We start from the raw sequence: 24,888 nt of genomic DNA on the forward strand, positions 1-24,888 counted from the left end.
GCAGCAGCCGACTCCTGCAGCTGCTGGGCAATCACCTGTGCCCGCTATTACAGAGAATTAATATTCACTGCTTTCCATTCCCATAGGCATGGAAAGCAGTGAATATTCATTTCTCTTTAATAGCAGGCACAGTGTTAGCCGCAGCAGCCGGCTCCTGCAGCTGCTGGGCAATCACCTGTGCCCGCTATTACAGAGAATTAATATGCACTGCTTTCCATTCCCATAGGCATGGAAAGCAGTGAATATTCATTTCTCTTTAATAGCAGGCATAGTGTTAGCCACACCAGCCGGCTCCTGCAGCTGCTGGGCGATCACCTGTGCCCGCTATTACAGAGAATCAATATTCACTGCTCTCCATTCCCATAGGCATGGAAAGCAGTGAATATTCATTTCACTTTAATAGCGGGCACAGCAGCAGCCGCCGGCTTCCTGCAGCGGCCAGGCTATCAGTGTGATCACTACTAAAGACAATGAATATTCACTGCTCCCCACACCCATAATCCCTCCCACCACTCTCCACTGAAGCTGGCAGGGAGGGTTGGGAGGGACTATGGGAGTGGATAGCAGTGAATATTCATTCTCTTTATTAGTGGGCACACATGATCGCCCAGTCGGTATAGGAAGCCTGCAGCTGCGACTACTGTGCCCGCTGTTAAAATGAAATTAAAATTCACTTCTCTCCACGCCCTTATTCCCGGACGGGGGGAGAAGTGAGTATTACGGCAGCTGTGCTCTGCTTGTAAGCAGTGCATGATGTCACTGCCATGTGCTGCTTACAAGCATATATCAGCTGCTGGCATGAGAACAGGACACTGCAAGGGGGCGGAAGGACGGTAAGTAGAATGATTTATGTTTTTTTTATATTTTTTTCCCGATGGGGGCCATACGTAAAAGGATGGGGATGGGACACTGCATACCAGGATAGGGATGAGGGGACCATGCATATCAGGATGTAGATGAGGGGGCCATACCTATCAGGATGGGGATGAGGGGGCCATGAATACCTGGATTGGGGAGATATATATATATATATATATACACACACACACACACACACACCAGAATGGGGGATATTTGTACAGAATTGACCACATTTTTTGCTTCAATTTTTTGTTTTGTTTTACTACTCTAAAACCTAGGTGCGACTACTTATGGACCGCTGCATCTTATAGTCTGAAAAATACAGTAGTTATCACATTTGCCTTGTGACATGGTCTCCACCATGCTGGAAAAGCTTTGTTCATCACCAAATTGCTGCTGGATCGTTGGGAGAAGTTAAATATTCTCTAAGAGCAACTTCTCCCAATGATCCAGGAGAAATTAGGTGATGAAATATGATTTTTCTAGCATGATGCTTTCTCCACTTTTTGACAATTGACCACAGGCTCTCAAAGAGATTGAGATTTGGGTAGTTTCTTGGTCATGGACCCAACACATCTATGTTATGTTCGCCAAGCAACTTAGTTATCCCTTTTGCTTTATGACATGGACAAATAAAAAAAGAACAGAAATTGTGATAGAGGCCAAGCACTGATTACACAAGAATATGTTGCCATCAGCCAGGATTTGGCCCAGATACGGATATCCAGCTGTCAGGGAGAACTGCAGAAGTCTTGAAAAATTAGGGTCATTCAGTTTGTACATTAAACTCCTTGTACTTGTCAAGAAAAGTTTACAACTTATTAGATGTTTATTTCAGTAACCATAGAAACATAAAACTAAAAGATCTACAAACACCGAAGGATAAAACTTTGAAAAACAAAATTTGCATCAGTCTCAAAACTGTTGGCCACGACTGTACGTTACCAGGACAAATTACCATTTTTTGACAAAACCAGAGCTTTGGAAAATGGTGAAGATGATGAAACAAACTATATTAGAAGGCAATTATTTACAATTTGCGACAACCCAACAAGAACCCTCACTAACAAGTCTGAAAACTTAACTTTAATTATGAATTAAAATAGTGGGGTAACAAAACAGGAAATATTCTGTCCCTAAATGAGTCTAATATAGTGTAAAAGCGATTGCCAAAATATCGCTTATTAGTGACACTCTGGGGTATCAAGACTATAAGGCAGTTTTTACTGAAGCACATGTCTCCCCAACATGTTTCACCGCAGATGTGGCATCATCAGGGGATGGGACTACAGCTACAATAGCTATATTAGAAAGCTGCAATACAAGATATTATATACCATACTGATTTAATTCACAAAACATTGCTCTATTTAAAAAAACAAAAAAACAACAACATTCTAAAAACAAGTGCAGAATACGGAGCCAAAAAGAAAAAAATATATGATACATTATTTATTAATGAAAAAACTATATCACTGAATATAACATGTGTGCCATATTGCTGCCAGCAAAATGACTTTTGCTGTCACAGGATATTCCCAAGCTCGGCTGTAACTGGCGTGCTATGTTTTTGGAAGAGCAAATGTGAGATTGCGAGCCGATAGCACGATTATAGCACTATGATCCCAGGGCTTGAGTGTCTCGTGTGCGAGTGAAGATTAGAATTTTTTTTTAACACTGGAGATGCAGCATTAGAGGGGAGATAATATTACTACATTAAAGTATGAATCACTCATATATAGACTTGGCTGATACACTGGACACATAAGCAAGTCTGTGTAGCCTTCCACCCTGACCAAACATGGTAGACGGTTACAATGGAGTGTATATGAAGGGAACGGTTATATATAGTAAGAACGATGAAATATAAAAATGGGGCATCAAATCAAGTCTAGGCATAAAGGAGGCATTTTCTTGGAAAGACTAAACAGATCTTAGTCTGGCATAGAAAGAGAATTCCAGAAGGCTTGAAAAGCTTCTATTAATCTCCGTCAGGAACTGTGAATGAAGATTCTGATAGGGCACAGAGAACATCTTCTTGGCAGCCATTGTGCAGGGGTGGAAAGCGTATCATGACCGGGTCACATGCACCCATATGACCTGGAGCACAATCATTTTGGAACAGAAAACCCAGACACCAAGATGATATGAACGTCTCTTCCTCTAGAACGGCCTCGGCTTACTTTATTTTAGGCTCACCTCACAGGATGCTAAAAAAAGCAGTAAATGCAAATGATGAAGGCAAATCAATATGATCCTCTAGAAGTGGGGAGTCATGTTAATGATTCTAATTGATTATTAAAGGGACAACAGGTGGAGATTAAAGCGGTTGTCTCATGAAGATAACCTATTCCAAAAAAAAAAAAAAAAGAAGGCAGTCTACCTACAGGGCTGTCTGTCTACTGTACTGACGGGCCAGGTCCTCTGTTTTGGTACAGTTAAAGAGTACCTAGCACTAGTCTGGGGCGGTCCTTTTTATTAAATAAAAGAGAGGGCTTCTCCAAACTAGTAATTTTCCTGAATATAAGTTATTGTCAAAATAACTCATAAGTAACACTAATGCACCCACCTCCCCACCCCCAAACTGGCCTGAACGTCCAAGTTGTCAGATCGTGGCATGAAGTGTGAGAGACCACAACCCTCCGTGGCCCCTCTTGCGGTGAAAGAGCTAGGTCTCACTGCTTGCCCTAACCCAGGGCTGCACTGTACTTTCCGAAGCTGTTACAGGATGGTAATGGCAGTAATGATGCCATCGTAAATGATGAGCAGCGCTGGGTTAGCGTAAGGAGTGAGATTTCACACTTCACTGTGAGAGGGGTATAACTTTTGCTAGTTAATTAAATAAAGCAAAAAGAGGGGATCATCTATCAGACAGTCCCTAATATGCCAATTTCGCTATTTTTGGAGAGTATACAGCATAGAGTGCGCAGCTAAAACTTAACTTTTACTATAAATATGCAAAAATCCCACTTGACATCTAGACACACAAAACATTTATAAAAACATACAAAGTCCGTATCCATAGCCAGGAATAGTGCGGACAGTGGTCAAACAATTAATGGGGAGATAATCTCAATCATCAACATAGTATACTTGTATTTAAGAATGCAAGATATCAGGTTCTAAGGGCAATAGTATAATGCAGGACAGTGTTTATATGAAAAAAGGTAAGTAAAGGAACAGTCTCGCCAGTTTTGTGGTTTAGGCAATCCTACCAATCGTTCCTCTTGCCAGTTTCAAGACTAGTCAGCCCTGGACTGACACTACAGGCAGTGGCCATCATACATCCCTAGTGAGGGGTGCTCTTCACTGTTTTTGATGACATTAGGCAATTCCCCTGATGAATCATTTGTTAAAGAAATGCATCGGGATGCATATAGGGTCAGTCCAGGGCTGACTATAGAAAGGGTTAGCTGTGGACCGGAGTCTTTGGGTGCCAGGGTCTGTCTGTACAACAGGGGCAATAACCAGGACCTTCTTGGACTGGCAAGAGGAACAGCCTAAGCCACACAATTGGTGAGACTGTTTCTTTACTTTCCTTTCTTCATATAAACACTGTACTGCATTATACTATTGGTTTTAGAACCTGATATCTTGCATGCTTTAATACTAGTGTACTATATTGATGATTGAGATTACTGTCCCTTTAATTGTGTAACCACTGTCTGCACTATTCCTGGACAGGGATACAGCTTTTGTATGTTTCTATCCATGTTTTGTGTGTCTAGATGTTTAATGGGATTTTTGCCATTTATAGTAAAAGTTAAGTTTTAGCTTCGCACTCTATGCTGTATACCCTCTAACTTTTGCTAGAAACTCAGACCCTTTGGAGGGCATTAGGGTTCCATATGAGGACTTCTGACAATAACTTATATTAATTACAATCACCAGTCAATATTCTGGCGCATAAAATGGAAAATATTGTGCACTGTGGGGTTATTTTCATGCAGACCATTGGACCATGTGCACTTGTACATTGGCTACCATTGGTCTGTGTCCTCTGGCGCGTATACAGACAGCACACGCACTGATAATACGTTCATATAAACGAACCCCAAGTGTATTCTCCACATGTTCAAACAGTAATAGAATGGTAAATGATGAAGGTTTCCTGAAAGATCCAGCTTTTGCTTTTCAAAATTGTAATACGTGGCAAGAAATGATCAAGATAATAAGGACATGATAGCGAATGTTGGTGGAATTTTGCTTTTGGCATATTGTGAGTTTTAGTTTAGGCGTTTTAGTTTAGGCTTTGCAAATTGGATGTGCGTGTGAATGAGATGATGACTGGCATCACCCAATATTTTGTAATCTCTGGGAGGCTCCCAAATATGAATTAGCCTAGATACTTTGCTTACAGAGACATTCTCATAGCAACAGCCCAAACATTAGCTGCATCCGAGACAATATATATATTTAGAATGGTGTACGATGTAATTATCAGGTTACCACTTCCCACAACTAGTGATCCAGTAATAAATTCATTTTATGAACAGTGAATGACATAAGAATGTATCTGCACTTAAAGCAAATCTGTCAGTATGACGAACGCTCCTAAGCCGTCTATATAGACATGTAGGTCAGCTGAAGCTAAATAAAGCGATACCTTGATATCTGCGATCTGAGGCCTTATTCTAGAGAAATCCACGTTTTTCTTATAAATAAAATGTATGGTCTGGACACTGATCTGCATGAGAATCTGCCTCCGGGGCTTATTTTATATAAAAGGAGAGTTACCAGTGTGAGACATGTAACTAACATAAAACAGCAGAACTGAACTTAACCTCACTACAAACACATTTGCTGCAGCTCTAACGCCTCTGCTGTAATGTAACAATACAGCAACAATGGCTGCCTGTGAGAAGAGCTTAAGCACTGAGAGGAACCTGAAGATGTGTCACTTAGGGTGCAGTCAGATGGCCGCGTTACTCGCGCGAGGATGGCTCCACAAGCCTCGGACTGGCCGTTGACTCTCCTGACCTGAGCGTGACGGCATCTATTTGTACGCAGTCCTAGGGTTGCGATGCTTGCGGCTGTCTGACTGCACCCTTTTAATCACACACAGCTCTGCAGTGAGATCAGTAGGGCAGAGAGCGGCCATTACACATCACACTGGTAACTCCCTCTTTCATTTACAATAATCTCTGCAGGCAGATTCTCATGCAGATCAGTGTCCGGCCCATAGCCTGGAACAGATCATTTACATATTTCTCTGGAATAAGACATCAGAACTGACCTGACCTGTAGACGGCTTAGGAGGGTTGATCCGACTGACTGATGCCAGGTAAGGCCATGTTCACACAGTGCGTTTTTTACTGCAGAACCGCAGCGGTTTTGCCGCTGCGGTTCCGCAGCTGTTTTCCATGCAGGGTACATTACAATGTACCCCTATGGAAAACAGGAACCACTGTGCACACGGTCCTGAATTTCCCTTAAAAAGCCGCGATGAATCGGTGCGGGAAAAAAGAAGGAGCATGTCACTTCTTTCCCCGAAACTGCAGCGGTTCTGCACCCATAGACCTCCATTGTGAGGTCAAACCCGCAGTAAAACCCGCAGATCAAAAATATATCTGCGGGTTTTATTGCGGTTTGTGGTGCAGAACCGCTGCAGCCGGAAGTGCGGGGAAGCGGCCGGAAGTGCGTGGGCGGAAGTGCTTGGGCGGAGAGACATGGAGGCGTACCGTCGCATGGGGATCGTGTCGGCCGTTTGATTGATGTGTGTGTGTGTGTGTGTGTGTGTGTGTGTGTGTGTGTGTGTGTGTGTGTGTGTGTGTGTCCCCATGCGACGCTAGTGCCACCATTGTGCTAAGTCGCCGTATGGGACTACTACTCCCATCCGGTATTAGGATAGGAGAGTTGTCCCTGTGTCCGGCGACTTAGCACAATTGTAAAGTTACACAAAACACCTACACACAATACACATACATGACACACAGTACAGTACATACAACACATAACACAGAGTATATACTCACCAACAGCACACTTGTAGGCGAAGCCCTCGATCCTCCAGGAAAAAAATCACAAAATAAAAAATCTAATTCATACTCCCTGTCCGCAGAATCCATAAAACGAGTGTCCCACGCCGATCGGCTGCTCTCCGGCGATACACTGCCAGGAGCGAAGCTCCTAGCAGTGTATCGCGTACTGTTCCGGAGTTCAATGACTCCGGCGTCTCGGTTAACAGCAGTACAGCTGCGTTGAACTTTCCCACGCAGCACTGCCGTTAAGCGAGAGTGCCGGGGTCAATGACCGCCGGTAAACTCGCTCGCGCATGCGCAGTGACACCGACAGGAACTATGGCTCCTGTCAGTGTGTTGCTGCAGCCGTGGAGAGCAGACATATCTCTGGATGTGTCTGTTCTCCATGGAAAATCTTCGTGGGATACGTGGCACTTAAATACGTGGCAATTAAATACGTGACACGTGGCACTTATACGTGATACGTGTCACTTAAATATGTGGCACGTGGCACTGAAATACGTGATACGTGGCACTGAAATACGTGGCACTTAAATACGTGGCACTTAAATATGTGGCACGTGGCACTGAAATACGTGATACGTGGCACTGAAATACGTGGCACTGAAATACGTGGCACGTGGCACTGAAATACGTGGCACTGAAATACGTGGCACTGAAATACGTGGTACTGAAATACGTGGCACTGAAATACGTGGCACTGAAATACGTGGCGCTGAAATACGTGGCGCTGAAATACGTGGCGCTGAAATACGTGGCGCTGAAATACGTGGCGCTGAAATACGTGGCGCAGAAATACGTGGCACTGAAATACGTGGCACTGAAATACGTGGCACTGAAATACGTGGCACTGAAATACGTGGCACTGAAATACGTGATACGTGGCACTTAAATACGTGGCACTTAGGCTATGTTCACATTTGCGTTGTGCGCCGCAACACACAACGCAAACAAAAACGCAGCAAAACGCATGCACAACGCTGCGTTTTGCGCCGCATGCGTCCTTTTTTTGATTGATTTTGGACGCAGCAAAAATGCAACTTGCTGCGTCCTCTGCGCCCGGATGCGTGCGCTGCAGTGACGCATGCGGCGCAAAACGCAAGTGCGACGCATGTCCATGCGCCCCCATGTTAAATATAGGGGCGCATGACGCATAGCTGGATAGAGCTGGATCCGCGGGCTGTGATCTGGCCTACGCTCCGCACTCTGCGGAGCGCTGTCATTCAAAACACGTCCACTCATTTTGGTGTTTAGTCCCAAAATGGAGGATGGAAGAAGAAAAGGGTTGGACAAGGAAATGACATCATTTCTTTTTTTTTTTTCCCCACTGCAGTTAAAGCTTTATTTGTGTCAAACACAGACAATCTGCAGAGAAAACTGCATAAAAAAACGCACTAAAAAACGCATCAAAAACGCACCTGCGTTTTCTGCCAAGAGCTGCGGTTTTTGTCCTGGAAAAAAAAGGATTGAAATCAGGATCGTGTGAACATACCCTAAAGGTACTGATAAAGTCAGTAACTGCCAGACTGGCATTTGGATAAGGACTATTTTGCAAAGCTTCATCTGCACTACACCGTGAAAAGTGCAGGATTAGAAATGAAGTAGGGAAGGGCCATAGTGAAAAAGTCAAACCGCCATTCACAGACTATGCTAATAGTGAAAAGGAGGGTTTGAGGATGGATGACCATGCCCTTCAAATCTTTTCTAGTCTGTGCAGAAGTGAAGACCTTTAAAAGCAGAAACCGGTGGAGATCTGCTGTGGACCAGTCATCCGAGACACATAGTCCCTGGCAGGATTTATAATGTATGCTTTCTCTGAAACGCCACACTGTAAAACACACAGCTACAACGGTGCAATGACCGATTCCTGCTAATGTGGTTTGGGCAGCATAAATCAGGGGACAGCTCATGTAGCAAACAATGGATGGATATTTCTAGCAAAAGAAAAAAATGACAAAGCAAATGAGGCGAGAATAGCTGATAAATCACCAATGGATGCTAGTTTCATTAAGATCATAATTAAACACTATTATTTCAATTATTATTCAGATATGATGATCAGAATTGGAAAAAAACAACTTACAAACTGTTTGTGCATGTCTATCATTCTGTTCCTCATGTTTGTCATCATATTATCAATGGAATGAAACCCATCCTTGAATTCGGGGACCTACAATAATACAGAATTGCAGAAAACATTAGGTTGATCAAGCTGTCCATCATAGCATAGTAAAAAATGTTTGCAAGCAGAATAAAATCTGCAGAATTGCATGCATAAAAATTAGTAAAAATTACTTACTGTGCCCTAAACAATAACATGCTAACTCATATGCAATGAAGTCACTTTAAAATCAAAATCATATTTTTTAGAGTCAAATTGATGTTTCCATTGTTTGTTCCCCCCATGATTGCATGGGTTTCCTCTGGGTTCTCCAGTTTCCTCCCACACTCCAAAAAACATACTGCTAGGGAATCTAGATTGTGAGCCCCAATGGGGACAGCGATAATGTCTGTAAAGCGCTGTGCAATTAATGGCGCTATGTAAGTGAGTAAAATAAATGAATAAATACATTTTGGTGGCCATGGTCATGTCTTCAATATAAAAGGTGATACATTTAACCCTAGAACGCATACCCATAGAAATCTACACATTCACGCACCTGGGGCCTTTTAGGCCTGTTTACAATTATCATGGAATAACGCAAATAAAAATACTTTTCAAAGTTTATTGCCAAGTAAGGATGCATTCCCACTAGCACAGGGGTCCGCCAGGACGGGATTCCGTAATGGATCTGACCTCCTGGTGACCCCAGCTAAGGCTGGCGGACACATACCTGGGGCCTCGCAGGCCTGCCAGGTTACTGGTTTTCTATTTTCTGTAAAATTACTTTAGTTAGAATTTTGAAACTCTAGGTATTCCTCAGGTATATAGTTTTTTCCAGTAATTTCCAGTTGTTCATATATTTTTATGTTATAGGCATTTCGGTATAACAACCTTTTTTTGGGACTACCCCATATTCACCTGGGGCCTTTTAGGCCTGTGTGCAAATAACACGGAATAACTCAAATAAAAATACTTTCCAAAATTTATTTTACAATTGCAAGGTAAGGATGCATTCCAACTAGCGCTGGGGTCCGCCAGGAGGGGATCCGTAATGGATCTGACCTGGTGACCCCAGCTAAGGCTGGCGGAATCCCGCCATTCCAGCAGCCTTAGCTGGAGTCACCAGGAGGTCAGATCCATTATGGATCCCCAGCGCTACTGGGAACACAGCCTAAGATGTGTATATTTCAAAACATAATTATGTGCATAAAACAACAAAAAAGTAAGTAAACGGGCACGCCAAATATAGGCATTCTATATGCAATTTTTTTATGAAAACATTTTTTGGTTGTAGCAAACTTGGTGCAGGAATATTTATTTGTAACTTTACATATTCCCCCGACAATTCTCGCATATTATTTTTTCAGCTGAATATTCCTTGCATACATTTTGTCTGCAAGTAGAACAGAAACGCTCCTATTTTCTTTCCTTCTTTGCTGGACAAATATAGCAGCGCTTTCTTTTTTTTTCTCTTTGCTCTGGATGTTCCAGAAAGCGTATTCCACATCGGATCATTGCCTCCGTAATTTGCCTTGATAAGCATATCATGCCGCTTCTCTCCATCATAGTAGGCATCAAAAGTTCATAACAAAGTTCTGTCAAAAATAGACGTCTCTTGTCTTTCCTGTTGGCATGGAATTCTGGATTAGTTTGACAATAAACAATGTAGCTATTGAGGGCTGACACATCAAGGATATTGGAAAAAAGGGCAACAGGCCAACATTTAGTCTGCCTTTTGCACGAATACTCTCTAATCATTTCATCCATCTTGTCGACACCTCCTTTTGTCTTATTATAATGCAGTATGATTTCAGGGTTTTTTTTTCTTGTCATTGATGTCAATACTTCCATCATGATGCATTGTACTCAGTAATATCACAGATTTTTCTTTCTTGGCTTTATAAGACACCATTGTTGCTTGATTGCAGAAACCGAATACACTCTCGTAGATTGGATGAATTTCGCGGCGGTTTGGCCTCATAGTACCAACAAGTGTAAGTTGCTTTTGAAGCAAAAAGTTGGCCATTTCAAAATTGGTAAAGTAATTATCCATTGTAATATTTTTATTCTTTTTTTTTTTTCTTATTTTTCTTATTTTTATGTTGTCATGCAGAATCCACACTCTTCCCAGCAATAGCAGAGTCATAAAAGTTCTTCCCCAGCAACAATACAGACAAAAAGACTGAGTATCACATGTAAACCTAGTACAGGCCTAAAAGGCCCCAGGCGTGTGAATATGGGGTAGTCCCAAAAAAAGGTTGTTATACCGAAATGTCTGTAACATAAAAATATATGAATAACTGGAAATTACTGACAACTATATACCTGAGGATTACCTAGATTTTCAAAATTCTAACTAAAGTACTTTTACAGAACATAGAAAACAAGTAACCTGGCAGGCCTGTGAGGCCCCAGGTATGCGTTCTAGGGTTAAAGAAACTAAGAAAAGAAACAATTGTAGGATAAAAGATCTGCACATGTCCATGGAAATAGTCCTGGCAAGAACAACGACTCAACTAGCTCAAAAGCTGGAAATCGGTACACAATCTCAAGATTGTTTATGTTGTAAAGTGCTTTATTTTTTCATTATACGACTAAATAACAATATTTAGAACACGTTTGAGACCCCCCTTAATAAAGCTTAATAAATCCAATAATTTGAACATGTTACATAACTTGAACTGATCGCTTTGTAATAGGGCGTAGACAATTGCAGCCTAAATATGTGATTTATAGAATGGAGTAATGTGCAGTAAATTACTTTTTATGTGACAATTACTGCCCAGTTTCAGGTCTTTAACAACACTACTAAAAATTCAAATGGCCTACATCGTAAATGTAAGAATCATGTCACGTAACACATGTCCATGACATGTCAAAGAGAGTATGTCAACACAAAATGACTGTTCAGACCAAGCACAGGCACTCGGTTCATCAATCTCAGCCCTTCTCTGGCTCCTTTAAACCCAAAGCTGTCAACCAAAGAAGAGGGGGTGGAGAAAGATAGAAAACAAGTAGGTGTTCAGGTGCATTGAACTGTATGGCCATGCCAAGGGTGCACCGAGCATCTCGGGTTTGTTTGAACAGTCATTTTGTGCTGACAGATTCCTGTTAACATGAAATTGAATGTGTTACATGAGCTGAAGCTACAAATTTAATTTAACTTGACATTTTCAATGAGTTTTTAAAGCCGGCGGTCAACCCGCATGACGTCAGAAATCACACCCCCTTGACAGAGCAGCCAGGAAGAAGAAGAACCGCTCTGTTGATAGGGAGCAGCTGAATCACTGGCAGGAGCGGTCGGTGCACCTGCTCTGAGCAGGTCAGACAGGTAGTTAGGAAGTAACTGCTTGTTAGTTTTTAGGCCCCTAGTGTAAAAAAAAAAAAAAAAAAAAAAAAGTCTTTAAATGTGAAATTAAAGTTTGCTACATCTGTACTATAAGTGCAGAGTTGAAATCTGATCACATACATTTACAGGTCCATAGGAAGCCATGTTTTACACTGAAAATCATGGATTTATTTTAAAGAACAGTAAAATACTCCGAAAAAAAAAATGCTTCTAGAAATATAGCTGAATATTTTGATGTTAATATCTGTGTCACCGCTTATCTTGGGGGATTCATGTAAAAATCCAACCTGTTGCTTCCTTGTTGCCCATGGAGGCACTACATGTAGGACTGTCTAGCAGCCATTATAGATATTACATTGGTGAAAAAAATGGTAAATACCAAAAAATGAAAAAAAAAAAAAAAAAGACCATGAATAAAACCCTACACAACCCTACAATAGAGCAAATGAAGTAGCAACACGATCAAAAATTATATAAAAAAAATGTAATATTTATTATAAATAATCAACGAATGAAATAATAAATCCCTTAAGAATAATATCATGTGCATCAATTGACATTGTGTGACCTGTGTAACCTGCTATAGACACATTCCTAATGCTCGTATGAACTTTTCTGCTGGCAATAACTGTTATTCTGTCGGTTTAAATGAGATATATATATATATATATATATATATATATATATATATATATATATATACAGTGCCTACAAGTAGTATTCAACCCCCTGCAGATTTGGCAGGTTTACACATTTGGAATTAACTTGGCATTGTGACATTTGGACTGTAGATCAGCCTGGAAGTGTGAAATGCACTGCAGCAAAAAAGAATGTTATTTCTTTGTTTATTTTTTTTTTTAATTGGGAAAAGTTTTTTCAGAGGGTCATTTATTATTCAACCCCTCAACCCACCAGAATTCTGTTTGGTTCCCCTAAAGTATTAAGAAGTAGTTCAGGCACAAAGAACAATGAGCTTCACATGTTTGGATTAATTATCTCTTTTTCCAGCCTTTTCTGACTATTTAAGACCCTCCCCAAACTTGTGAACAGCACTCAAACATGGTCAACATGGGAAAGACAAAGGAGCATTCCAAGGCCATCAGAGACAAGATCGTGGAGGGTCACAAGGCTGGCAAGGGGTACAAAACCCTTTCCAAGGAGTTGGGCCTACCTGTCTCCACTGTTGGGAGCATCATCCGGAAGTGGAAGGCTTATGGAACTACTGTTAGCCTTCCACGGCCTGGACAGCCTTTGAAAGTTTCCTCCCGTGTCGAGGCCAGGCTTGTCCGAAGAGTCAAGGCTAACCCAAGGACAACAAGGAAGGAGCTCTGGGAAGATCTCATGGCAGTGGGGACATTGGTTTCAGTCAATTCCATAAGTAACGTACTCCACCGCAATGGTCTCCGTTCCAGACGAGCCCGTAAGGTACCTTTACTTTCAAAGCGTCATGTCAAGGCTCGTCTACAGTTTGCTCATGATCACTTGGAGGACTCCGAGACTGACTGGTTCAAGGTTCTCTGGTTTGATGAAACCAAGATCGAGATCTTTGGTGCCAACCACACACGTGACGTTTGGAGACTGGATGGTACTGCATACGACCCCAAGAATACCATCCCTACAGTCAAGCATGGTGGTGGCAGCATCATGCTGTGGGGCTGTTTCTCAGCCAAGGGGCCTGGCCATCTGGTCCGCATCCATGGGAAGATGGATAGCACGGCCTACCTGGAGATTTTGGCCAAGAACCTACGCTCCTCCATCAAGGATCTTAAGATGGGTCATCATTTCATCTTCCAACAAGACAACGATCCAAAGCACACAGCCAAGAAAACCAAGGCCTGGTTCAAGAGGCAAAAAATCAAGGTGTTGCAGTGGCCTAGTCAGTCTCCTGACCTTAACCCAATTGAAAACTTGTGGAAGGAGCTCAAGATTAAAGTCCACATGAGACACCCAAAGAACCTAGATAACTTGGAGAAAATCTGCATGGAGGAGTGGGCCAAGATAACTCCAGAGACCTGTGCCGGCCTGATCAGGTCTTATAAAAGACGATTATTAGCTGTAATTGCAAACAAAGGTTATTCCACAAAATATTAAACCTAGGGGTTGAATAATAATTGACCCACACTTTTATGTTTAAAATTTATAAAAATTTAACTGAGCAACAAAACTTTTTGGTTTGTAAGATTTATGCGTCTGTTAATAAATCCTGCTCTTGTTTGAAGTTTGAAGGCTCCAACTTATTTGCATCTTATTAAACCTGCTAAATCTGCAGGGGGTTGAATACTACTTGTAGGCACTGTATATATATATATATATATATATATATATATATATATATATATATATATATATATATATATATATTCTCTAACAGATCCGCAGTACCTGTAATGACTGTCTAATATCTATAGGGGGGCTATAGAAAAATAACTTGGCCTCTATGGCTCTAAAGGCAGCTATATAGGGTAAGCCCAGTAATTACCCGCGGCCATGTCTGTAGCAGGGTAGTGGTCAGTGGCTATACCTCAGTTTCAGATGAGCATTAGGAATGTGTCTATAGCAGGTTACACAGGTCTTAGATCTCTATATGTTTTGTCTCTTGATTGTCCATGTTTATTGGGGGTAGGGTACCCCATGTCAATTGTTGTACATGATATTATTCTTGAGAGATTTGTTATTTCATTCGTTGATTATTTATAGTAAATATTATATTTTTTATATAATTTTTGATCGTGTTGCCATTTCATTTGCTCTATTGGTGTTTAGTTATTAGATTTGAAGAGGATCATAGTTTATTGTTGGAGGAATTGTTTTGGTTGTACAACCCTACAATAGGCCTAGTCTGTACCTGCCTGGATGTGGAGGTTGGCACACTAAACAACGATTTTTTGGCGTCCCCACTCAACGAGGACTATCCCTCACTTCCCTACCAAAACCCTATATAGGTGGGAAAACAATTTCTCAATAGAATAGAAATGAAGAAAGAAGAAATATTGGGAACCAAGAAGGAAATTCCCTAGGGTTTTTTATAGGTAAACTTAATTGGTCATCCAATATCATGGTATCCGGCATTCTGGGCATCCACAGCATCTTTTATAGGGAAGTGAGGGATAGTCTTCGTTGAGTGGGGGCACCAAAAAAAAAATCGTTGTTTAGGGTGCCAACCTCCACATCTAGGCAGGTACAGACTAGGCCTATTGTAGGGTTGTGTAGGACTTTATTCATGGCCTTTTTTAATTTTTTGGTATTTACCATTTTTTCACTGGGAAGGTGAATATTTAATATTAAAAGTGTTTTAAGGGAATATATGTTCACTGCTACATGTTGAGGATACCTGGTATAAAGTGGGTCTGACCATCACCCATGACTGCTAGCAGATCAGACATATATAACTACAGGATGACAGACAGCACTGGAGGGACACCTGACACCAATGAGAAAACAGGTTCCAAGAATTTTCTTTAATTAACATAGTAAGTGAAACTTCTAGAGTTGCATTCCAGATTTGCAAGTTTTTAAATATCTAATTGGTTTATACAGTCGATGGTCATTTATGGGTAACTTCGTGATCGGTTGGGAACAAATATATTTCTTCCATTCACACACTAACATCTGCACTATTAGGGTTTGTCGTTTGGCTCCTGCGACGACCAGTTGATCATGCTGGGTCTGCTCCTGGTACCCCAAGACACCTATTATTTTGTCAGAGGAAGCCATGGCCTTTCAGGCAACGTAGTACTACATGGCAGCCATTCAAAGGTCCAAGTCAGAAGTCTGGAGTCCACCAGAAAGGAAGCCGCTCATACATTTCTGACTTATAGATGTGGGTCACGAGTGGAGGAATCCCTTATATATCAAAGTGTATACTCAAAAGAGAGGTAACTTTTAACTTTAAAAAAATTGAGTGTTTGCATGCATCCTGGGCAAAGCCGATCTGCCCACATTAATGGTAAGATCGAGGAAAAAATAAGAAGATCACCACCCCACCCGTGCCAATCCAATAATATGGCTGTGTAGTCCTTTAAAAGATAAGTCAGATCATTCCTTCAAGACTGAAGCAGCACTTTGGGGTCCTGAGGTGCATTGGGACACCAGAGGAAACCATCTGCTGGTTAGCCAGGAGAGGGTACAGCTAGATGGGTGATATGGCAGAGGCTGAGGAGCTGGAAGTGCATCCTCATTCCCCTAGGAACTACCAGACTGAATTTCAAAACACAATTTCCCTGTTTGGGTCATAAATGGATCAATTGATTTATCTTTTAAAGGGCTACAGATACATATGAATAATGTTGGTTATTGGCAGGGGGTTTGAGCAGTGGGTTACCATTTCTGACAGGTTTCCTTTCATTTGTATGTACGGTATATCCACTTTTTATGTACATTGCAGAGGTTGGCCGACAAAAACATGTAATATTTACTTATTAATAAATGTACAATCAAGTAGCCCATAATACATGCAGTGTACAATGATGTTCATTCACTCCAAATCCAAACCCAGTGTTAGAGGAACGTATCATGCCTTCACACAGGACCACAAACCAGACGCAGTCACAGACTACTGACCATACTAGAAAAGGAAGCACTAGGCATATGACTCAAACTTGAGGCCTGGAAAGAAAAAGTAGGAGTTGTCAAGAGAAATTTCCATATAGCACGGACTTATACATGGAGATTTCAGAATCAACTGACAACTGGGTGTTACCAGTAGAGGGTGTGTCCTTACACAATAAAACTATCCAATCAGTGTCGTACCAGGCTATGTAAGGACATTCCCTGAAAAGGAAAAGGCAACACCCAGCTGTCCATTTCTTCATGAATTCCTAGTAGGAGAAGCAGGGGGACGGCATGATGTAGAGTTATTAGAAAAGTATCATTTCGTAGAAAGAGCAAGCATTTACGAAGAAAGACAAGTCTCTAAAGCCCACGGCTCGGAAGCTCATTTACTGAGCTGCTGGTGTCTATGTTCAGATTACAGTGTGTGAACCTGGCAGAAGTCCAGCCCCCGCGGTGCCTTTATTCTTGGTGTAACTTTCCTGGGGGTTCAAACAGTACTGCCTTTGTGATTAACCTGTTACTTGCAGTATGTCTTGCATACTGGACTTTTTATGACAGAAAATCATGGAAGTGAGGCAGAGGGCTGATTTCAGGGGACGGAGTTGACATTCTATATATAGCTGATGGAAGAATGCCATGCTTGCTTTTATCAGCTACACACTGAGCGGTATAGAAAGTGACATCTGTTCCCGGGGCTCAGCAGTACTAAACTCGTACGGCAGTGCCTGTGAGTGCAATGATTGGCCTCGCTAGGTAGCTGAAACCGTTAATAGAACAGTATTAATGAGTGTTACTCTATAATAGGAACGGTACTGCCGGCAACAGCTGGGGATTAGATCACAGGAAAGAGAAGTTAAAACCTGGGCAGCCACGGGCCGGCATTACAGAACCCGCACCTATGGTAACAATCAGCACTTTGTAATGAATCTGACTATAAAATCTCAGCTGATGACAGAAGTGTGATCCGAGGAACTGCTCAGAGAGCGCTTACCCTGTGATCTTCTCTCAGAGCCACCTGGGAACCTTGCTGCCCTCTCCAGCCAGAAGATCTGCCATCTGTGATACTGAAAAAGGGATCGCGGCCAAAAGGATCAGAGAAACTTCTCATCATCTGTCTCACATGTTCTTGGTGTGCGGTGAATGGATCCCTATAAGAACAGCAGGATTATCATCAGTGGCAATGTACAATCTACAAGATGTATGAGATCAGTGTGCTTTTTAGATTTATTACTATAAATATACTATAAATATTACTAATGTTTTAATAAATTATTTTTTCTTATGTACAGATACAGAGTGTGAAATAATTATTAAACATGTCATCAATTTTCTACATAAATATATTTCTAAAGATGCTATTTATTTTACTCACTTATATAGTGCCATTAATTGCACAGCACTTTACAGACATTATCATTGTCCCCATTGGGGCTCACAATCTAGATTCCCTATCAGTAGGTCTTTAGAGTGTGGGAGGAAACCGGAGAACCCGGAGGAAACCCACGCAAACACGGAGAGAACATACAAACTCCTTGCAGATGTTGTCCTTGTCCAGGACCCCAGCGCTGCAAAGCAAACAGAACTGACCACTAAGCCACCATGCTCTTGACATGAAATTCTCACCAATTGTTGGTTACAACCCATCCAAGCCACACAGGCAAAGAAATCAAGCCATAGCTGTCCATGTGTAATAATGAGATATAACACAGGGAAAAAGTATTTAACACGCTTTATGACATTTATTTAATACTTCGCACAAAAACCTTTGTTGTTAATGACAGCTTAAAGACACCTCGTGTATGGAGAAACTAGTCACACGCATTGCTCAGGTATGATTTTGGCCCATTTCTAATGGATTCACGTCAGGTGATTGGCCGGGCCAGTCTTGCAGCTTTATTTTCTGTCTCTGAAACCAATTGAGAGTTACCTTGGCTGTGCAACTGGGATCATTGTCTAGTTGAAATGTCCACCCTCGTTTCATCTTCATCATTATGATATATGTCAGATATTTATCAAGAATGTCTCAGTATATTTGCCCATCCTTCTTCAATGACATGATGTTTGTCAGTGCCGTATGCTGAAAAACAGCACCACACCATGATGTTCCTACCTCCAAACTTCACTGTTGGCATGGTGTTTCAGGGTGATATGCAGTGCCATTTGGCCTCCAAACATGGTCTGTATTATGGCATCCAAAAAGTTTAACTTTGTTCTCATTTGACCAGACTATATTCCCCCCAGTATTTCATAGGTTTGTCTACATGTTGTTGAGCAAACTTTAAACGCGTTTGCACATGTTTTTTGTACAGCTATGGAGTCTTTCATGGGGAGCATGCATACATGCCATGGAGGTTAAGTGCATTACTTATAGTTTTCTTTGAAACAATTGTACCTGCTAATTCCAGGTTCTGTAGCTCTCCACAAGTGGACCTTGGCTCTTGGGCAACTCTTCTAATTATTCTTGTCACTCCTCTGTCTGAAATCTAGTGGCAAGCTCCTAGTCATGGCTGGTTTATGGTGAAATGATTTTCTTTCCACTTCCGGATTATGGCCCCAACAGTGCTCACTGGAATCTTCAGTAGTTTATAAATTATTCTGTAACCAATGCCATCAGTACGTTTTGCAACAAGAAGGTTGCAATGGTCTTGAGACAGCTCACTGGTTTTACCCATCATGATATGTTTCTTGTGTGGCACCTTGGCAATGAGACACCTTTTTATAGGCCATCAGCTATATATAAACCAGCTGATATTTTTCACTAAATGGTAGGATTGGTTTCTAATTACTTATAGATTTCAGATCGTGTCATAACTTTCCATGGCTTTTTTTCTCCTCTTCATTTTTTTCAATTATTTTTCCTTATCATTTTTCATTATTACACATCATTCAAGGACGTCTATGGTTTGATTTCTTTGCCAGTGTACATTGGATGAGCTGTTACAGACAACTGGTGAGAATTTCATGTCAAGAGCGCCTTTAGAAATATATTTACTTAAAAAATTGCTTATTTCACCTGAGTATGAGACAAAAAAGTGAATAACAGTTATAAAAAAAACAACAGATTATAGTGGAAATATTGGTAATGCAAATAAAAACAATAGTGAGTCCCATAGAATATCAACATATTCCAAAACACCGTGCAGACATTTTCATCATTTCCTCTCCCCATTTCAACTCACAACATAAAGGAAAATTTTAGTGACCAAGTGTATGTTTGGTATTGTGGGATGAAAAGCATGCAATTTACAGACTGAGAACCCAGATGCCACAAGGCAACAGTAACAACTGTAGTTTTTTTGCTGGTTCCATCCACTGAACATTTTCCCTAATAGGGCTTGTTCACACACTCCTTATTTTTCCTTGAGGATTTGAAGCATCTGCATCATGCAGATTTTATTTTAGTGTTTTTGGAGCGTTTTTCACCTAAATAAATGTGAAAAAACATCAAAAAGTCACATATATTAAGCAGCATTTTCCTACCAACACTGAGTATTTGCATCACATTTTTCTGCACCAAAAACCAATGTGTGCACAAACCCAAACAAACAAATGGTGCAGCTAAGCTCAAAGACCATATGGCTACATGGGAACGCAATCTAGTGCTCCAAAGATGACGTTTGTGAGGACCCTCTACCAAGTAGCTTATTCACAACCTCCTAAATACAAATACATATTGGTTACTATAGTCAGACAGTTCAGTATTTGAAATACCGAAAAATAGAACCTACGAAGGGCAAATAACTAATGAAAAACACAAATAAAGAAATTCATGCATTATTGATATACAAATTTATCAAACACACTGAAGACTTGTACAAAAAAAAGATAATAATGCAAGTAAGGAGGCGGAGGGGCAGTGAGAAACAAAGTTTATGGACCACTGCCCACTAAATTACATCAGTGTCTAGAATGAACATCCAATAAAGGTGTCATTACCAAACATTATTAATATACAAAACAATACATGTGTATAAATGTAAGTATAGAACAGCAGAGAATGTACTAATAATACTAATAATGGATCCCAACAGATATACAATATACCAGATTGATACATTACTCAAGGAAGTAAGGTGCTTACCGAGATCAGTCGGACATATCCCTACCAGGACCTTGCTTGAACGCCGAATTGGGCGCTGGAGGACTGATATCAGCAAGTACCCAACTTACATCAGTTTCCCTGTGGCTGATCGGGGGACACCCTTGGGCAATTGGATTCCTTGAATCCTAATAATTTTATCCATTTTGGGCACGTTACTTTCCAACAATCGGTAGAGACATCTATAGCCAGCTGGTGCACTAGACCACGGCATTTGTATATTGAATACACCCGTGTCACTCATTGATTCCCCATCCTATGTCCATGTCTGTTCTCTCCACATATGTGACCTCATTTTAACACTGCTTCTATTATATCTACAATCACTCCAAACCTGACGGTGCAATTTTTTCTCTAGTAGTGCAATAGTGTATTCTGTTATCACCTAATTCGTAAAACAATACAGACCCAAATTCCTTGGTGTTATGTTCCACTGCTCCTCTGCCGCATACTCCAACTTGTGTTTCGCAGAGCGCTTCCTCAGGGAGTGTCATCACCTTTCTGCAGCACGTGTGACTTTTTACAAATCCTATTCAGATATGCAGAAATATCTATAGGTAATCTTCTGTGTATGACCATACCCTATAACGTTTTTTTAAATTTATCAATGTCTTTCATTAAAAAAAGAAAAGCCTCTTATGAAAGCAAGAAATATCCGTGGAAATCACAGACGCAAGAAAATACTGACTAAACAAGTGGCTGCTCTATATTAGATTACCGTGTTGCTTTTCTCAGGCAAGTGATAATTAAAGAATTGTGACGAATATATTTTTAGTAGGTGCAGACTCATGGTTCCAAGAACCTGTGACAAACATGTCCAGACATGAAATCTGGTTTATTTTAAGGTAAACACTATTTAATTTCCAAAACCATATAAAAACCTGGCCATTAAAACTTCACTTTGTCATAAAATGTAACCTTGCTCTCAAGAATAATATCATTATCACTGTACCCTGGATGGCTTTTGGGCTAAAAAGATTGGTTTGGGCTTTGAATTGAAATATTTAGTAGCCAAGTGATATATTTTGGTTGCCAAATTAAAAATAAAATTAACATTATTACATCTAAAATGTTGAAAGCATTTACACTAATTGGCCACATAAAAGCAAAATGATATTTTTTTGTCAACTAAAATAGTCTGTCTGGATCCCTGCCAGGCTAGCCTGGGTATAATAGGTGGGTGCACAATGGGGTACATAGTGTCCAGTGGGCATTTATTTTTAGGGTGGCCAAAAAGCAAAGTGAAAAATGTAATTTAGATGTTCATGAACGATTCTCTCTTTTTTGTTCCCCTGGACATTAACGCTTCGGAAATAGAGACAAATGGATGAGTTGTAAGGGAAGATTAAAAGATGGATTCTTAACCTTATTCTCATGAATTATGCAAGATGTAGTGCCAGAATTAATGAAGGGAAGCCAAAGAGAGGAGACTGGGCAGAGGCTTTACCATAAGAAATATTTATTCCCTCTAATACTTGGCTGAAGTTTTGAAAGTCTACAAAGTTGTTTTACAAAGTGTTCATTTACATAAAAACACAAAAATATGACATCAAAGCCTGAAAGAAAACGTTACATAAGGGGAAGACGGTGTGGCAAAATGATTAGCCACAAGCACGATATATCAAAGAGTGATTTCATATGATCGGTCACATATTGTATCATTCCTTCATAAAAAGATGCCTGGCAGAATCTGCTGTATATTGCACATTGAAGCTGTCCCAGAGATTTCACACAGCGCTGGCCAATTTTCCAACATACCACTGAAAGAATAATGAGATTCCGACACAGACATGAAAGAAAATCAATTTTAAGGAACATTCATCCAGCTGATGAGGTCATGAAACCATCAAATCAGAACGAGAATAAGTTCCAGGGCTCAATCCCCTACGATTGTCCAAGGAAATGCTAGTGCTTTAGGCAACGTCAAGCCGGACTGAGCATAGCCCCTCTAAACATGGAAGAGGGCCGACAAACTGAAAAGAGTCAGCACAACGTGAACGTCTTCCCACCAAAAGTAAATATAATTGCAATGTACCTAAACGCTTTCACTGCTTTCCCATAGATGTTGCCAGGCTTTCCCAACAACAGAGAAATAACTCGTAGGTTATCCTCCTAGCACTACCCTTTTCACACTAGTCCTTCCCATATTATATTGCTTGTTCTACACCTATGGGTTCTTCAGAAGCTGTGCCCTCCTAAATACATACAAAATGCTATTCCATGTTAATTAATTGCTTCAATCTATCTTGACAGCGTTTACTTCATTATACTATTGTATCAACATGGCCTTATGCCATACACACAGTAGTCAATGGAATATCGTTAGGTTGAATTGGCTGGCACGGAAAGAACACTTCTGATACTACAGAGTTGGAACCTGTGTAAGGTTTTTTAAGTGGTACAATAAGATTGCTATATTTTACTAATTACAATATTTTAGAAATTACATTTTAATCTGCTGTTTGACAGATGCAAATAAGTCAGGATTAGCCCTGATCATGTTCCCCAGGCGTGATGGTCATCCACATCATGGTAGGACTGCTGAAACCTCATGCGCAAGATTTCCAGGAATAGGAAAGACAAATGGTTAACTTAGCACTCGACTTTTTGTAAAACGGTGCTAGTGAAAGGAACCAAAGGTCCCATAGGCATAAGTTCAGAAAAAAAAAATCACTGCACACGTACAAGAAAAATAAGCATCATGGGAAAACCAGGTAAGTTGTGTCACCGCAATTAAATATGTCATAGAGCATATTAAACCCCGGTGGAGTCAATGTCCAGTGTAAGCAATGGGTTAAGGAGGAGCCGATCTCCAGGGAATACGGGCTTGAGTCATTGGTGGCGCAGTGGAGAATGCAGACAATCCTGTGTCACTGCATGATGCTTACTGGAAAAGGCGACTATATGATAAAGCCGAAACATCTTTAAATTGTCGCTTCACCTATCAGCAACAAATAAATACTCACCTGAAGCATTATTTTTCAGGAGTCCTACATAGAGGATGTGAGTCATGTGAGGGGTGTATGATTAGAGGATCGGATGCAGGACTAGTCAGGGGAAGAGATGCTGCACCAAACTTATTTGTATATGCCGAGCAATTTCATTAAAACTTAAACTTTTAAAAGATAGCAATGTTACTGTGCCGCTTAAAAGACTATTAGAAAATAGGATTTGACATGATGTAGTAGTAGTTTTTGATGGAGAATCTGACAAGTTCTATTTCAAGTGCTGTTAGCGGTGACCGTACTCGCGACGTCACAAATGTATTGTCATTGGGTTAGCTTTAACGGGAATCTGTCACCAAGCTTTTCCTACCTATTCTGAGAGCAGCATAATGTAGAGAAAAGAGACCCTGTACTGGCAATATCTGGAATAGTCCGATACCGTCAGGCCAGCGTGGCCACAGTCACCGATCACAGCACTGTAAGCAGCCCCGGGACTTAAGCTGACAGTCACCTCTGCACTCGGCAGCCCCATAGGGAATGAATGGAGCACCGGCTGGTTCAGCATGTGCAACCAAAGGCTTGTCCCATCGATCGGTGCAGGTCCCAGGAGTCGGACCTCCAATCATCAATAAGTTATCACCTGTCCTTTAGATATGTTATACTTTGTTTTCACTGGACACCTTTAACCTACAGGGACACTTTATTCCCTAAAGCCTCAATTACAGATATCTCCATCATGGAGTCGGTCAGGGTATGCTGAGTGGGTTCTGGAACTGCCAGGTGCACAGCCAGCGTCTGCCTCTAAGAGCAGTGACTAGAGCTAGATCTGATCGCTGGTATTAAGCCCTCAAATGTCCCTGTCAATCACTGATAGCAGCATTAAGGCTGAACGATTCTGTTGGGATTGCATGGTGCCGATGGGTTGCCCTGGCAAGTGGAGATCCGCTGAAGGCCTGCATTATGTTGGGACATTTGTGAAGCCTGCTGCCTTGTCATAG

At 41.0% G+C, this 24,888-nt stretch overlaps 1 protein-coding gene across 5 annotated transcripts in view; it reads right to left on the reverse strand.

The window, feature by feature from the left end:
- The window catches only part of MLF1 (myeloid leukemia factor 1), a 59,781-nt gene that overhangs the window by 26,342 nt on the left and 8,551 nt on the right, over positions 1-24,888 (reverse strand). For 2 of the 5 annotated variants that reach the window (XM_077290679.1, XM_077290678.1), the window contains exons 2-4: positions 17,838-17,994; positions 16,856-16,900; positions 8,926-9,012 (exon numbers count right to left, since the gene is read on the reverse strand). In XM_077290679.1, the coding sequence (XP_077146794.1) occupies positions 8,926-9,012; positions 16,856-16,900; positions 17,838-17,994 (289 nt within the window). Of the gene's footprint in view, positions 1-8,925; positions 9,013-16,855; positions 16,901-17,837; positions 17,995-21,353; positions 21,475-24,888 lie in introns of all 5 variants that reach the window. The other 3 variants (XM_077290676.1, XM_077290677.1, XM_077290680.1) reach the window with 3 other exon arrangements.

This window comes from Ranitomeya variabilis, chromosome 2, assembly GCF_051348905.1.
Source record: "Ranitomeya variabilis isolate aRanVar5 chromosome 2, aRanVar5.hap1, whole genome shotgun sequence".
NCBI lineage: Eukaryota > Metazoa > Chordata > Amphibia > Anura > Dendrobatidae > Ranitomeya > Ranitomeya variabilis.